This window comes from Trachemys scripta, chromosome 1 (assembly GCF_013100865.1).
Source record: "Trachemys scripta elegans isolate TJP31775 chromosome 1, CAS_Tse_1.0, whole genome shotgun sequence".
Taxonomy (NCBI): domain Eukaryota; kingdom Metazoa; phylum Chordata; order Testudines; family Emydidae; genus Trachemys; species Trachemys scripta.
The window spans coordinates 345,521,995-345,537,544 of NC_048298.1; the positions used below are offsets into that span (position 1 = coordinate 345,521,995).

At 47.8% G+C, this 15,550-nt stretch overlaps 1 protein-coding gene across 1 annotated transcript in view; it reads left to right on the plus strand.

Moving 5' to 3' along the window:
- Positions 1 to 15,550, plus strand: part of LOC117873308 (disintegrin and metalloproteinase domain-containing protein 20-like) — a 188,197-nt gene that overhangs the window by 66,338 nt on the left and 106,309 nt on the right. The window contains 2 exon segments of the mRNA XM_034762535.1: positions 7,234 to 7,336; positions 14,146 to 14,303. Coding sequence (XP_034618426.1) covers positions 7,234 to 7,336; positions 14,146 to 14,303 — 261 coding nt within the window.

Below are 15,550 nucleotides of genomic sequence, written 5' to 3' on the forward strand. Positions count from 1 at the left end.
TGGGAGCATAAGCTTTCGTGGGTAAGAACCTCACTTCTTCAGATGCAAGGGAAGAAGTGAGGTGCATCTGAAGAAGTGAGGTTCTTACCCACGAAAGCTTATGCTCCCAGTACTTCTGTTAGTCTCAAAGGTGCCACAGGACCCTCTGTTGCTTTTTACAGATTCAGACTAACACGGCTACCCCTCTGATACTAATCTTCATGTGGTGCTTCTGTTAAGTGTTCGTGTTTTTCTTGTTTTGTGCAAATTCACTATCATACGAATGTCAAGAACTGACCACTGGAGTTACCAGTCTCCTACTGAAAGTAGCAATGATTAGATTTCCTTAAACTGCCCTTTTCAGAACTAAAAAAGAACAATTGGGCCAGTCGTCCAAATATACCAATTTAATATAGAAGGGATGTCCAGGAAAAAGTGTCAAGTATCAGAGGGGTAGCCGTGTTAGTCTGAATCTGTAAAAAGCAACAGAGGGTCCTGTAGCACGTGTGACAAGATGGTCAATATAGTATGGTGGGTCCTGCACTTTTCTTGGTGGGGGGGCTAAAATACCACCCCTTACCCCTGCTCTTGGGGCACCGAGGGCCCCACTAGTGGCCCAGGAAGGTGGTAAAGGAGGGAAGCAGGGGAGGGGTCTGGGTTTACTCCTCACTCTGAGACCCAGCCCCTCTCAACCCCTGCAGGTTCTTACCCTCTTCCCCCTTGGGTGGGGTACCTTCAGTCCTTAAATGCTGGGGGAGGGAATGTTCCTCCCCTGCTGGGACAGGGTCTCCCTTACTCCGGTTTTCTGTTCCTCCACATCTCATAGCACACCTCCAAGCTCCAGTCCTCTCTCCTTCCTCCTTCCCCCTGACTGCCTGAAGCAGGGGGTTTTATTAGGTTTCTAACAGGGCCTTAATTGATTACAGGTGCTCCGATTAACCTGTAGCAACCCTCCCTAGTCTACAGGGAACCATGCCTTAATTAACCTAGGGTTTATATACTTCCCTTCTACCACTTCCCACTGCTCCCTGGCCCTCCTGTATCACACACCTTTAAGACTAATAGAAGTATTGGAGTATAAGCTTTCGTGGATGAATACCCACTTGCATCTGATGAAGTGGGCATTCACCCACGAAAGCTTATGCTCCAATACTTCTGTTAGTCTTAAAGGTGCCACAGGACCCTCTGTTGCTTTTTACAGGAAAAAGTGGATTACCTCTCGAGGACTCTCAAAGACCATCATATTGACATTGCATCTGAAGAAGTGAGGTTCTTACCCACGAAAAGCTTATGCTCCCAATACTTCCGTTAGTCTTAAAGGTGCCACAGGACCCTCTGTTACTTTTTACAGATTCAGACTAACACAGCTACCCCTCTGATATTGACATTGTGGCCCTCCAAGAAACACTCATGAAAGAAGATGACAAAGCTGCCAGACATAAAAATCTATGGCTACACCAAAATCACTGCTGTCAACCATCCAAAATATGGGCTAGCAGTGTACACGTGAAATGGATTAGAGGATGTAGAAGTTTTGGAAGAATCATCAACTAGCGGAAAAGAGATCAGCATGGTTAGAATCAGGGACATCATTATAATAAACATATACAAGCCATGTAACATAATGTGGCCTGATCTCATCTTCTCTTCCCTTCCTCATCTGGCCATCTACATAGGTGATTTTAACAGCCATCACAAAGACTGAGGATACTGCTCAAATAACATAGCCAGGGAACAGAGCATAGAATGGGCCTCCCTCAAAGACCTCCACCTGCTCTATGATCCGAAGCAAGCCATATCTTTTTGGTCTGCAAGTTAGATAATGGATCACAACCCTGACCTGTGTTTTGTGACCCATAACAGCACAGGCATTCCACTAGCCACAAGAATCATCTTGAGTCACTTCCTGCATAGCCAGCATCACCCAGTTATCCTCCAGATAAGCCTGGAAATGCCTCTTCTGCAGTCGGTGCCAAAGCTGTGTTGGAATTTCCGTAAGGCTGACTTGCCCACCTACACTTCGGAAACAGAACATTGGATCCCACAGCTCAAACTGATACCTAGAAACTTTGGCCATCTTACAAACATCCTAAAATTGACCACAAAGAAGTACATCCCGCGCAGTCACCACAAGGCTGCTGGACAAAAGAATCTGAGTCCCTCCTGAGGAAATATGAAAGGAGCATGTGACGGAAGCTGCCCCTCACTGGATGGCAAAGGGTTAATAGCAGCCCTTGGAGCTGCTGTGCAGAACCCAGCCAATCAGAGGAAGGCTTAGAAGCTGCCAGTCAGGGCCAGGCTGGGCCCTATAAGAAGGGCTGCAGGGCAGAGAGGAGTTCAGTCTCCCCCTGGAGCTTGAGGGAGAAGGTCTGGCTACCTGTAGAGAGAAGTACCTGGGACAGAGCAGTGCTGGGCAGGGTCACGAGAGCAAGCGGAGCTCCAGCCTGGCTGGCTCCCAGACTGTGGCCTTGATACAGAGGCCAAGTAAGTGCTGCGGCTATGGGGAAGTGGCCCAGGGAAAGCAGGTAGTGGCAGAGGGGAAGGAGACGCAGTGAGTGGCTACCAGCTATAGGGTCCCTGGGTTGGGCCCAGAGTAGTGGGTGAGCCTGACCCCCCGCCCTTTTGCCCCACTGGCTGCCGAGGGAAGTGGCCAGCTAAGGGACTGCAGTTTGCCCCTGAGCAAGGGGCTGGACTAGGGGCTGCAGTTCACCACTGCAGCGAGAGGCCAGGCGAAGAACTGCCGGTTCCCCCTAAGGGGGGAGACAACGGAGTTGGGGCACAGCCAGAGGGCCATGCCCTGAAGAGGACGCCGCGGTCAGGGAGTGACGCGGGTCCCCACAGACAGTGGAGACGGTGGAGAAGCAGCAACAGAGAGTGAGACACCACAAGAGGAGGGCGCCCTGCTGATGGACAGAGCTAATTTCCAGAGCAGCCGGCAGGAGGTGCTCACGGTGGTGAGGATAACCTGTTACAGCAGCGACCCAGATAAAGCCACTGTGCTGCTTCAGTACTTGAATTTGGCGCACCTGGAAATGTGGGAAGAGATTGTTGAGTCTTGATTTCACCCATTCGAGCTGCAAGGCATGGGCTCTTTTGTGGCAAGTTGGAGGGTCCTGTCCAGTAATGCTACACCTGGCAAAGGTAACTGCAAATGCTGTCACCTCTCATCTTCTTTCTAATAGCAAGGTGCCAACAGACAAGATTATGCGCCAGGAGGTCCAGCGGCAATTCCGCAGAAACCTTCACCAATTCGCGGAGGAATCTCCACTCTCCTTTCCATACTCTATTGCAGAGATCAACGTTGCGCTGTTGGAAATCAAAAGCTGGAAAGCTAATGGGATTGATGGCATTCCTCCAGAGTTTCTCAAGAACCTGGAGAGACATTGATGGGAATGGCTGGCGGCGCTTTTTATTGCTGTGCATAGAACCAGAGAAGTTCCAACAAGCTGGCAACAGGCAACCATGTTTGCCCTACTGAAGCCTGGGAAATTCCCAACTACCACCCCGTCTCTCTCCTTTCAACCATTAGCAAGCTCATGAAATGGGTGCTGCTCCACCATCTGTCTGACATTATCGAAGACATGCTCCCAGTGGAGTAGGCAGGATTTTGCCTGAAGAGGAACTGCTGTGACCAAGTGGCTTCACTTACCAGCCACATTGACAGGATTCCAACGTAAACTGAAGACGGGAATTGCCCTTGTTGATTTGCACTTGGCATATGACACCATCTTGAGACAGGGCCTCCTTCTCAAGATCCCCCATGTAATTCACTGCTAGTGAACAATCTGTCTCTTGATAGCAATAACTAGGGACTGCCGCTTTGAGGTACACCTTAATGGCCAGGACAGCAGACGAAGAACTCTTAACTCAGGCATCCTTCGGGGCTCCATCATGGCCCCAATACTTTTAAATCTATCTGCCGTTATAACGATGCTGGTTCTGGCGGGACCCAACTGAGAGTGCCAATTCAGGACAAATTGCTTAAAACAGGGCAGTTACAGCCCAAGGCTGGGGTTTTTCCACCTCTAAGGCAAACCAAACCAGCCAGACAAAGAGGACTTTGGTCTCACCCCACTGGCTAACCACAAGTCACACAAGCAATTCCCTTAGACTCTGCAGTTCCCAGTATCACCACCAGTGCCACTTGTCATGGGGACGAATGGTTATGAAAACCAATACCCCAGTAAAAGAAAAAAAGGTTCTCCCGATCCCAAAGGATCAAGCCCCAGACCCAGGTCAAGTGATAGAATAAACTGCAGGTTCAAATTAAGCCTCTGGAGTATATCCACAGCTGGGATGGGTCATTCAGTCCTTTGTGTAGAGCTTCCGTTTGTAGCAAAGTCCTTCCAGAGGTAACAAGCAGGATTGAAGACCAGATGGAGATGAGGCATCAGCCTTTTATAGTCTTTTCCAGATGTAAGAACACCTTTTTGTTCTTACTGTGGAAAATTACAGCAAAATGGAGTCTGGTGTCACATAGGCAAGTCCCTGCATACTTTGCTGAGTTACAAGGCTATCTGCCTTCTCTCAATGTCTCAATTGTATAGCTGATGGTCCTTAATGGGCCATCAAGCAGGCTAGGCAGAGCTAACACCAACTTGTCTGGGATGTCTCCCAGAAGCATAGCATAAGTTTGAAATACAGACAGTATAGAGCCAATATTCATAACTTCAACTGCAAAATTGATACAAACATATAGACAGCATAATCATAACCAGCAAACCATAACCTTGTCTTAGACACCTCATTTGACCCCCTTTGTTGCAACAATGATCTATATGGTCCCAGATTATATCAATAACGTCACAGCCTTGGATATACCAACAACAGAGTTGAGAATATTTGTGTATGTGGATGACATTGTCAAGATCTTAGCACAATGGCTAATTATTTCCAATGCTGGAAACTTAGGCCTAAGCTGAAAAAAACCATGATGATTACTTTCCATCTGAACAATAAAATGGCTAATACCGAACTTGATGTGCAGTTCTGCGGTGAGAATGTCGGCCATCAGGCTATTCCAAAGTATCTCAGCATTACACTGGACCAGAGTTTGACTTTCCAACAAGATTTCAAGAACACCCATGATAAGCTCAGGTCTCGTGTCACACTTATCAGGAAAATGGCCAGAACATATTGGGGCTCCAATCCACAGATCCTATGAAGCGCAACAATTGACTTTGTATATTCTGCAGCTGAATAGCGTGTGCCAGTACGGTCTCACAGCATTCACACTAAACTCCTCAATACCCAGTTCAATAATGCCATGTGCATAGTGTCAGGGATGTTCAAATCGATTTCAGTTGATTGGCTCACAGTCATATCACATATCCAGCCTCCACAGATTAGAAGAGCTGCACAGACATCTCGCTTTCTCAGCCATGTCAATGCAAATATGAGGATCCCTTTGCACAATAATCTGCAGAACCCACCTGTAGTAGTGTTGGCCGAGGTTCGGCCCTCAGCGGGGCTGTGGGGTATCCCACCGCCTTGCTCTGGTCCGGCGGCAGTCTGGGACGACAGACACACAGTTAGGGGGCTCAGGCCCGTAAGCAGGGGCTGAGCCAATAGATCAGAAAAGAGCCCCGAGCCCTCAATCAGGGCGGGGCAGTAATCACACAGTCTGGAGCTTTGGCCCTCAAGCAGAGGCTGAGGCAATGTCTATAGCAGCTCAGGCCCTAGGTCAGGGCGGGGCAGCAAGCAAATAGTCAGTCTGCAACCCAGGCCTTCAAGCAGGGGCTGGGTCAGTTTGTAGCAGCCCAGGCCCTAGGTCAGGGCGGGGCAATAATCAAATAGTCAGTCCGCAACCCAGGCCTTCAAGCAGGGGCTGGGTCAGGGTTTGTAGCAGCCCAGGCCCTAGGTCAAGGCAGGACAACAAGCAAATAGTTAAGCAGCAACCCAGGCCTTTAAGCAGGGGCTGGGTCAGGGTTTGTAGCAGGTCCCAGCCTCTCTAGGCCAGGGAAAAAGGGGGAGTCTTTTTCCCCCCCACTCCACTGAGTCCCAGCCCGGGGCCCTAGCAGCGACGGAAACTCGCTACTGTCAGTGGGGTTCCTGGCCGCAACACAGACATTGGCTCTGGCAGTGCAGCAGCCAGACTGGGGTCGGCTACCCCCAGGCTACTTCCACACTCCCCCTCGTATGGTACCTGGGCCGTCCTCCTGTCGTTGGTGCTCTCCACCAGCATCGGCTTCTGGGTAGGTAGCGAAGGGCAGGCTCGGCTCCTCCTCGGGGTAGCTGGCATGGGGCAGGCTTGGCCAGTCCTCCTCGGGGTAACTGGCATGGGGCAGGCTCGGCTCCTCCTCGGGGTAGCTGGCATGGGGCAGGCTTGGCCAGTCCTCCTCAGGGTACCAGGCGAGAGGTAGGCTCGACAGGCCTGGTAAATCAGCAGGCCGGTCGCGGCCTGCAGCTGTCTCCCAAGCGGGAGCTCGGCCACAGACGTCTGCTCTCTCCGCCGACGTGGGCTCCACTGAGCTCTGCAGGCGGGCTTTTATACTTCCGGGTCGGGGCTGTGACCTCTGAGGGGCGGGCGCCGGACCCGGTGGCTCCGCCCACGTTGGTATTAGGGGAGGTTCGGCCCTCAACGGGGCTGTGGGGTATCCCACTGCCTCGCTACACCACCGAAGACCAGATTAAAATCTCGCAACCCTCTATGGAACCGCATCAAGCCCCTTACACTTAACTTCGACACCGAGGCTCAATGGAGAGCCATGTGGAGTGTTTCGATGGCTCAAAACAAACAGCTCATCATCGACCCCGACAAGGAACCACTGGGTTTTGACTTATGTTGGAAAGACTGGTGCAGATTGAATCACATCAGGACATCTCATGGGAGATGTGAACAAACCCTCTTTAAATGGAAAATGAGGTAAACACCTGTATGCAACAGTGTGCTGGCTATCAAACCTAGATATAGATTTGTAATTGTTGCTACCAAGGCATATGGAAGAAGAAGAAGTGACTTATCTTTTAATATGGTCACTGATCACAGCAGAAGACACTTCAGCAAAGATGTTTCCAGTTGGTTCTGATGGGGCAGGCTTTAGCTTGTAAGTAATTCTGGATTGGTGGACATTTATGTTATGAGAAGATGTATTTACAAGTAAGAACATAATGTTTTCTTATAGATCTAAATACGGATCTTATATATCACTGTTTTATTTATACTGAATTTATTTACAGCTGTAGAGAACAGTTTAATATCAAATGAACATTCTGTATTTACTGTATTTACATTTACTTTATTTTGTATTTTAGGGGTGGAAAATATCCAGGGATTGATGGGTATTCATATGGAGACCATCTGTGCACTGGTACTCCCTCAGTAGCTACTGTCAAAGTATGTGAAATATAGTCTACAGTATGTACACTTCAAAAATTGATATTTTAATTAATGTAAATATTTTCTCCAGTAACATTATGCTAATAATTGATTGTTTCATAGCATTTAAGTCTAGAACTAGTAGATCATCTAGACTGACATCCTGTATATCACAGGGCAGTAAATTGCACCCAGTTATCCCTAGATAAAGCCCAATTTCAGACCAAAGCCTTTCGGTCCTTAAATGACTAAACTGTTATGTGACACAGGCAGAGAACAGAAGAGACCAAGGTGCCACCAGGGCTCCTGCAATGGCAGGGAATTGACTAGGTGAGCTATGCCTAGAGGATCCCAGCATGTGATCCATGTCCCATGCTGCAGAAGAAGGAGAAAAAAACCTCAACGTCCCAGCCAAGCAGATCTGGGGGAAATTCCTTCCTTAAAATCTGGTGATCAGTTGCACCCTGAGGATATGAATAAGGCATACCAGCCAGTCATCTAAGAAAGAGGACTCCCTGCACCTCCTCAAAGTCCTGGTCCACCCATCGCGTGTGTCATCTCCAGCTGGGGATAATTGACTACACTCTGATGTGTCAGAGGAAGGTGGGGGAAAAAAAAACAGAGTACATTTGATCAATTTTGATCAATTGTGCATTTTGGGGGCAGGGGAAATCCTTCCTGACCCCTGCAAACACCTGAAACCCTGAAGCATTCAATTTGATTATATGACTTGTCCTAATGCAAAGCTGCAAGTGTTATGAGCATGTTGAGGGCAATGCAAAGCTTTCTGTTCTCCATGGCTCATGAAGAGAGGTAATGAACAGGGGATGCATAGATTCACAGATGTTAGTCAGAAGGGACCACTATGACCATCCAGCCAACCACCCACACACAAAGGCCATAGAATTTATCCCAGAATCTTGATTAAAGCAGATCTTTTAGAAAGATACCTAATCGCTGTGAATTTGCATCTTATTTCAAGTTGAATTTGTCTGTCAACTTCCAGCCATTGGAATTTGTTATGGCTTTGTCAGCAAGACTGAAACTCGCTCTCCTCCCCCCCACCAGATATCTGGTCTATGTGTAAAAAGCTATACACAGCAATCAAGTCACCTCTCAACCATCTCTTTAATAAGCTGAATAAATTGAGCTTCTTAAGCCTCATGTCATAAAACTTGTTCTTCTTTCAATGCTTGCTCATATTCATTCCTCCACATTAGGTGTATGCATGCCATCTGCACAATCACTGGAGATTTTTCCCTCAATGGTATCCGTCGGGCCGACTCTAGTGCCCTTTGGCACTGAGCACTCATGTGCCAATAGGAGAGGCCCAGTTGGTTCCGCATCCTCTCAGTTCCTTCTTACCTACTATGGTGGTCGCTGGAACAGCTCCTCTTGCTTACTGGTTTTGTTATCCCAGTTCTTTATTTTCTCAGCTTGGATGTTGTAGATTAATTTTATATATAGTTAGTTAAAACTTCTTGCCTTGTTAGCGGATTTTCGTCTGCTCCCGGTACTGGGGCATGTCCCGGTCCCCAGGTTTCAAGCTCTGTGCCTCCTGTAGCAAGCCCATGCCTGTAAGTGACCCACACTCCACTTGTCTGAAGTGCCTGGGAGAGACTCATATCGGGGAATGGTGCCAGATCTGTTGGGACTTCAAGCTCTGTACGAAGAAGGACATGGAGGCCAGGTTGAAGTTCCTCCTGATGGAGGCGGTGCTCCATCCCTAATCAGAGCCAAGCCAGTCTGACTTGGCACCCAGTATCTCAGCATCAGTGCAGAGTGCTCCTTCTGATGTGAAAGAATCTCTGCACTGTTCTCCACTGGTACCAAAGAAAAAACATAAGAAGCAGCTGGCAGAGAGGGGACATTCTCAGACTCTGAAGAAAGCCAACCACATAGAGTGCAATGGAGTATGACTTGAGTCTGGCCAGTCCTCTGCCCCCACTCTGAGGGCAGCACCATCAACTCCACCTCATAGGCAAGTTCCATTGAGTCCGGTCCTGGACCATCCCTTGGCACTGGGGGAGCAATGCGACACCAGCAAGATTGTGGTACCATTTATTCTGGAGGCATTTGTTGTGGCCAGGGACCTGCTGGTGCTTTCAGTAGCACCATTGCCAGTGGTACAAGAGTTGGTACCGGGGAGCAGAAGGGAGCCTGTGGCCCTGGGCTCCCATTCGGTACCAGCCCCTTCGGTACCATCTAGAGGGAAACCGTCCTTGCTTGCCTCAACCCAGGTATTCCCACCTCAGCACCATTCCCTGGCACCGATGGATGTCTCCCCTCCATGTTCCTCAGAGGAAGGCTCGTCATTGTACTTGGAGGTAGAATTGTATTCCCACTCGAGGAACTGCTGTCAGTTCCGCACTGGGCAGCCCGACTAGTTGATGGACCTGGGTGCAGGGGTGTTGCCGAATACTTGGCACAATGAGTACTTGCTTATGCAGATACAACAGCCATTTTGGAACCTGTGTGGTTTTCCCCCTATGCAAGGGCCCTCTTCCAGACACTCTTACTCCGTAATCTCAGAAGGAAGAATGCCCCCATCCTACGACCAGCACGTGACCAAGCCTTAGGACCTAGATCTCTGGGACCCAGTCAGTGCAGAAGGAGAGGAGCAGGACCCCCTTCCAATATAGGCCTCTTCTTTCTCTTCCCTGTATGAGGCAGTGTCTGGGATGCCTGTATCCTCCCCTCATGACGACTTTGCAGCTGACCAGGAGCTGAAAGTGGAGGTAGTCAAAGAATCCTCCCATAGCCTGGTTCATATTCTGTCCACTGTGGGCCCGTCAAAAGTGGCCCTCCCTCTCAATGAGGCCATTATGGTACCAATAAACCTTTGGAAGAAAGGTTTATTCTACAGGAGGTCCACAGCTCCAACCAGCAGGCTTTGCTGGGGAGATACAATTTTAATGTCTGATAGTCGATGATGAAATTGAAAGATTGTCTTCTCTAGGAATCCAGATAGGAGTTCTCTGCTTTGGTGGAGGAAGGGAAGTTTGTGGCCAGGGTCTCCCCACAGGCCACCATTTTTGGAGGATGGATCCTGGCTTCTGCAGTGCTCATGCATATATATTCTGGGCTCCAGTCCTCGGGTCTACCAATGGAGGTCTAACAGTCCACCCAGAACTTTTCATTTGAATGCACTTTGCTCTTCTCCAAACAAATGGATGTGAAGTTTTACAGCCTAAAGGTTTCTAGAGCCACCCTCAAGTCCCTGGATCTATGTGCCCCAGTGCCTTCGAGGAAACACTCCAGCCTCAACAACCAGTCCACTTTTCAGCTCTGCCACCATGCCAGGACCTGTTTAAGAAGCGAAACAGGTTATAAATGCAGACATTTGCCCCTGCCCACTTCAGCCTCACTAGGGGCCATCACAGATACTTGGGAGGCCCCAAGCAGAACTTTTGATGTGGTGCCTGAGGACATTATACCAGTTCCTGTACCATATCCTGCCCACCTTTTGTTTTCAAACCATCTCTCCCTGGCCTCCATTATTCCCTCCCTGGATCCAGGGAACTGGTACACTGCCCTCGATTTAAAAGGCACCTATTTTCACATCTTCGTATTTCAGGACCACAGAAGATTTCTCAGGTTCATTGTGAACCAAACCCACTACCAGTTCACTGTCATCCCCTTCGGCCTGTTAGCAGCCCTTCAGGTATTCACAAAATGCATGGCAATAGTGGTGGCCTTCCTGAGAAGGCAAAGGGTGTGAGTCTACCCTTACCTCGACAACTGGCTGATCATCTGAGGCCCAGATGAGAGCCAGCATCCATCTGGTCCAATCTACGTTCCAAGCACTGGGCCTGCTGACAAATGAGCAGAAGTCAACACTCATCCCCATCCAGAGCGCTAATGTCAGAACCCCTGTATGCGGTGTTCTTTGAGGACAAGGTGCAACTTCACCCTTTCTCCGTGTTCCACCTTAAGGTGGATTCACAGTTCCATAGTAATCAGGCTATCTTCATGTCAGTATTCTTCGTGAAATCGCACAGGAATAGGGAGGAGCAGCATCTCCACATGCAGGATGTTAGACATGCCCTGGCCTTCTATGTCAAAAGGACCAAATGATTCTGTAAGTCCACGCAACTCTTTGTGACAATAGCAAACGGGATGAAAGGCCTGCCAATTCCAGCCCAAAGAATTTCATCCTGGATCATATCCTGCATTCACACATAATATGAGCAGGCGGGTGCCCCAACTCCTGCCATCATGACCACCCATTCAACCAGAGCTCAAGCTTCCTCAGCAGCATTTCTGGATATTTCTAGGGGGGCAGCTTGGTCATCAGTGCATAGTTTTTCATCCCATTATGCCATCACCTAGCAGGCTAGAGATGATGCCGGGTTTGGTAGAGCAGTGTTGCAATCTGCATATCTATCGACTCTGAGCCCACATCCTAAGGTACCACTTATGAGTCACCTAATATGGCAGGGAAATGAGCAAGTACTCAAGGAAGAAAAAAATGGTTATTAATCTTTCTGTATGTTGTTCTTTAAGATGTTTCACTCGTGTCCATTCACAACTGACTCTCCTGTCCCTCGCTCAGAATTAGCCGGCAAGAAGGAACTGAGAAGGTGCAGAGCCGGCCAGGCCCCTCATATGCACACATGAGCGCATGGCACCAGAGGGCATTAGAGCTGGCCCAACAGATACCACTGAGGGAAAAATCTCCGTCGACTATGCACGTGGTGCGTGCACAGCTAGCGTGGAATGAACATGAGCATCACATCTCGAAGAACAACAGTTACAGAGTTACATCTCAAAGAACAACAGTTAGTATCTGTTTTTTCCCCCAGCCCTTAGAGCATTTTTGCGGCCCTCCAAAAAACTCTCTCCAGTGTTTCCACAACTTTCTTGAAGTGTGGAACCAGAACTGGACACAATATTCTAGTAGCAGTCTTACCAATGCTGTGTACAGAGACAAGACCACTTTCCTAGTTGTATTTGATATTCCTCTTTTCATACATTCAAGGATTGCATTAGCCCTTTTGCAATACCATGCACTGACCATTCACATTGAGACAATTAGCTTGGATGATCTCCAAGTCCTCCTCTTAATCACTGCTTTCCAAGACGGTGTCTTCCATCCTGTATGTATAGCATGCATTTTGTTCATCTTTCTCAGATATGCTATCTTACATTTGCCTGTATTAAAACACATTTTATTAGACTGCGATCATTTAATCAGGTGGTTCTGATCTATTTGTAACAGTAATCTGTCTCCCTCATTATTTACTTCCCCACCAATATGTCATCTGCAAACTTTGTCAGCCAAGGTATTATATCATCATTGTGATGGGGTGTACAGGCCCTGAGGCCCACTGCTGGAGACCTTTTGGTCCTGCCACCCCCCATCCCAGAAAGGAGCAGGGGAGTTGAAACCTCCAAGTAGCCTAGAGAGGCTGCAGGGAAGCAGCCAACCTGGACCTAGCCAGCCCACATAAAAGGAGCTGCAGTAAAAGAGTTAGTCAGTTGCTGCCTGGAGCCAGAGGAGCGAGTACAGTGCTCCTGGCTGGCTGAAGGAACTGCAATACCAGGGACAGAGCAGTTACTGGCAGGGACTGGGGGAGCAAGAAGGAGCTCCTGGTTGGCTGCTGGGACTTAAGAAAGACTTCAGTCTGAGCTAAGGGTGAAGGAAAGGTACTAGGAGGCCATGGAGAAGTGGTCCAGGGAAACGCAGCAATTAATACAGGGATGCAGCAGGGGGCTGCTACTTCTAGTGTCCATGGGTTGGGACCCAGAGTAGCAGGCAGGCCCGTGTCTCCCCCCCCACCCCCGAAAAGGGTCAGTAATTACGGAACTATGATATACTCTGGAATGGGATCGAATGAATTGAACTTAAAGTGACTCAGCTGGAGACCTATTTCCCCAGTTGATACACCCACAGCTTAGTGGTTTTGTTATAATAGCTTTGTAGGGAACAGTGTGCCACTTGATCATTTTTACAAGTAAATATCCAGGCACTCTCCAAAGTGAGGGGAAAATAAACCATATTTTCTGCCTTAGTCCTTACCCTCACCATTATGAAGTCAAGAATCCCATTGGTCTGTATCCTGTGCAATTATTTAGAAGTATTAAAAAATGTGGACTCCCTACAACCAAGATATGGACGCAATAGGTGAAAGTTATTTACCTACTCTTATCTTATCTGAAATTGATATCAGTGATCCATTATGACAAAGTTCTTTCTGCTAATCTTCCAAACATGGGGTCTCCACTTTCCCTCTCCCACATTACCTACTCTTTACTTTCACATGAATGGTGAAAAATTGGAAGTGATTTAGATGAGGTATAAGAATGATTCAGTCTGAAAAACCTGCTTTAAGGTGAGAGATTTAAAAAGTTCAATCTATTTGGCTTATCAAAGAGAAGAATCTGAAGCTGAGTGAATTTGGATGGAGATAAGGCACTGTGAAGTTAATTAACCATTAAAACAGCTTGCTACGTGTTATGGTGGATTCTTCATCACATGGAGTCTTTAAATCAGGAATGTATGTCCTTATAAAAGAAATGCTTTAGCACAACCAGAAGTTATGGAATAGATGTAGGAATTATTGGGTAAAATTCTATGGCTTGGGGACCTTGGCAGAGCTAGACATATCACTTGTGAGTGCTTCATTTTTTCCCACCTCTTAAAATGATCTCAGAGGGCAGTGTGAAGAAATTATTCCTTCACGCTGAAAGTTCTCTTGTGGGATTCTGCCATGTTCTAGATATATGTTTGCAAATGATATTATCCAGTGTGTTCATGCAGTCACACAACTCTTAAAATTTGGCTTTTTTATGTTCACATGTAATTAATAACTCCTTGTCTTGGTGTTTTGTCTAACTGTGTACAGGCGATATCTAGATCAGTGCTTTATGATGCAATCAGTGTTGCACATGAGATGGGCCATTCTCTTGGCTTTCCTCATGATGATTCTAAGAGAAATAAAGCTAGAGGCTGTGTCTGCAAATGCCCTGGAGGAGGAACATGCGTGATGTGGTCACATGCCTGGTGAGTAATGCTTGGTTTTAAAGTTTATAATAAAATAATTATGTCTTTTGATAAGCTCGTAGTAAAGGAGTCTCCTAAGTTTTTTCTCCCAGATGGTGGGATGGTTATTTACACTGGGTGGCTCCAGCACAGGCCCCAGTTCCTTAGGTTTTGCAAGGAGGCCCTGCCCTTTGCAGGGCTCCTTGCATCTTTCTGGATGGTGGAATCAAAAGGAAAGTTAAGTACCCCAATGGACTCGAGAGTTTCCCCTTCCCGGGACCCCTTATGGGGGGAAAGAAGGTCCACAAAGCTGCCAACAATACAGGATCTGTGTAGTGGGTTTTAAGAAATCTCTCAGGCTGGGCTGCTGAGTCAGGCTTACTCTGTCCAGCTTACCATGGGTGTTTGCTGTACTGCCCACAGGTCGGGGAGAAGGTCTCCCTGTGAGTTCCCCCTGTGGCTCCAGCTTAGGGTAATCTTGCTCTTCCCTCTCCAGCTGACTGCAGTTTCCTCCATTTCAAAGACCTCCTCCCTACCATATATGATTGGCAAGACCAGCGATGTGGGGCTAGCCCTTCCTCCATGGCATCTCTGGCACCTTCCTAATCAGTGGGGTCTGTACACCCTATCACAGTCATCGGAGAATTAGGGGGCTGTGGTTTTATTTGTATTAACTGGTTGCCCATGGCGCACATGAGACAGGATGGTCCTTCACCTACATTGCATATCATGTAGGAGGCACAGAATACCAGTTGAAAATGTTCTCATGTTCAGTCACTGACTCCTCTGCCCTTCCTTTTGACATGGCTATTAGGCTTCCTGCCTTTGAAGAATCAATTAAATTCAGAAGTCTTTCCTGACTTGTACATACGATATTTTTCCTTTGTGTTTCTCTCTCTCTCTCTCTCTCTCTGGCTCCTTATTCCACTTTTGACCTATCATCAATTGCTTTGCAGATTAGTTTTTGAGTTCAGGTTGAAACCCAAGAATGCTAAGGGATTATGGGCCCTACTCTCCTTTTACTGGCCCGTAGCACTTTGCAGCAGTGGTTCTCTTTCAAGTGATTGCAGATGTATACATTTCATTGTAGGTGTATTTGTGACCAGTGAACAAGAGTTGAGGATTGTTGCAATCATTACCATTAGGATTGTCAATGTGTGCTGTGTCCTTGTGCTCACACCTGAAGGGTATAAAGGACAAGGCTTCTCCAACTCCCTCTCAGTTCCTTCTCTCTGGTTGTGATGGAGTTGGAGCACCCTGTGTTCCTT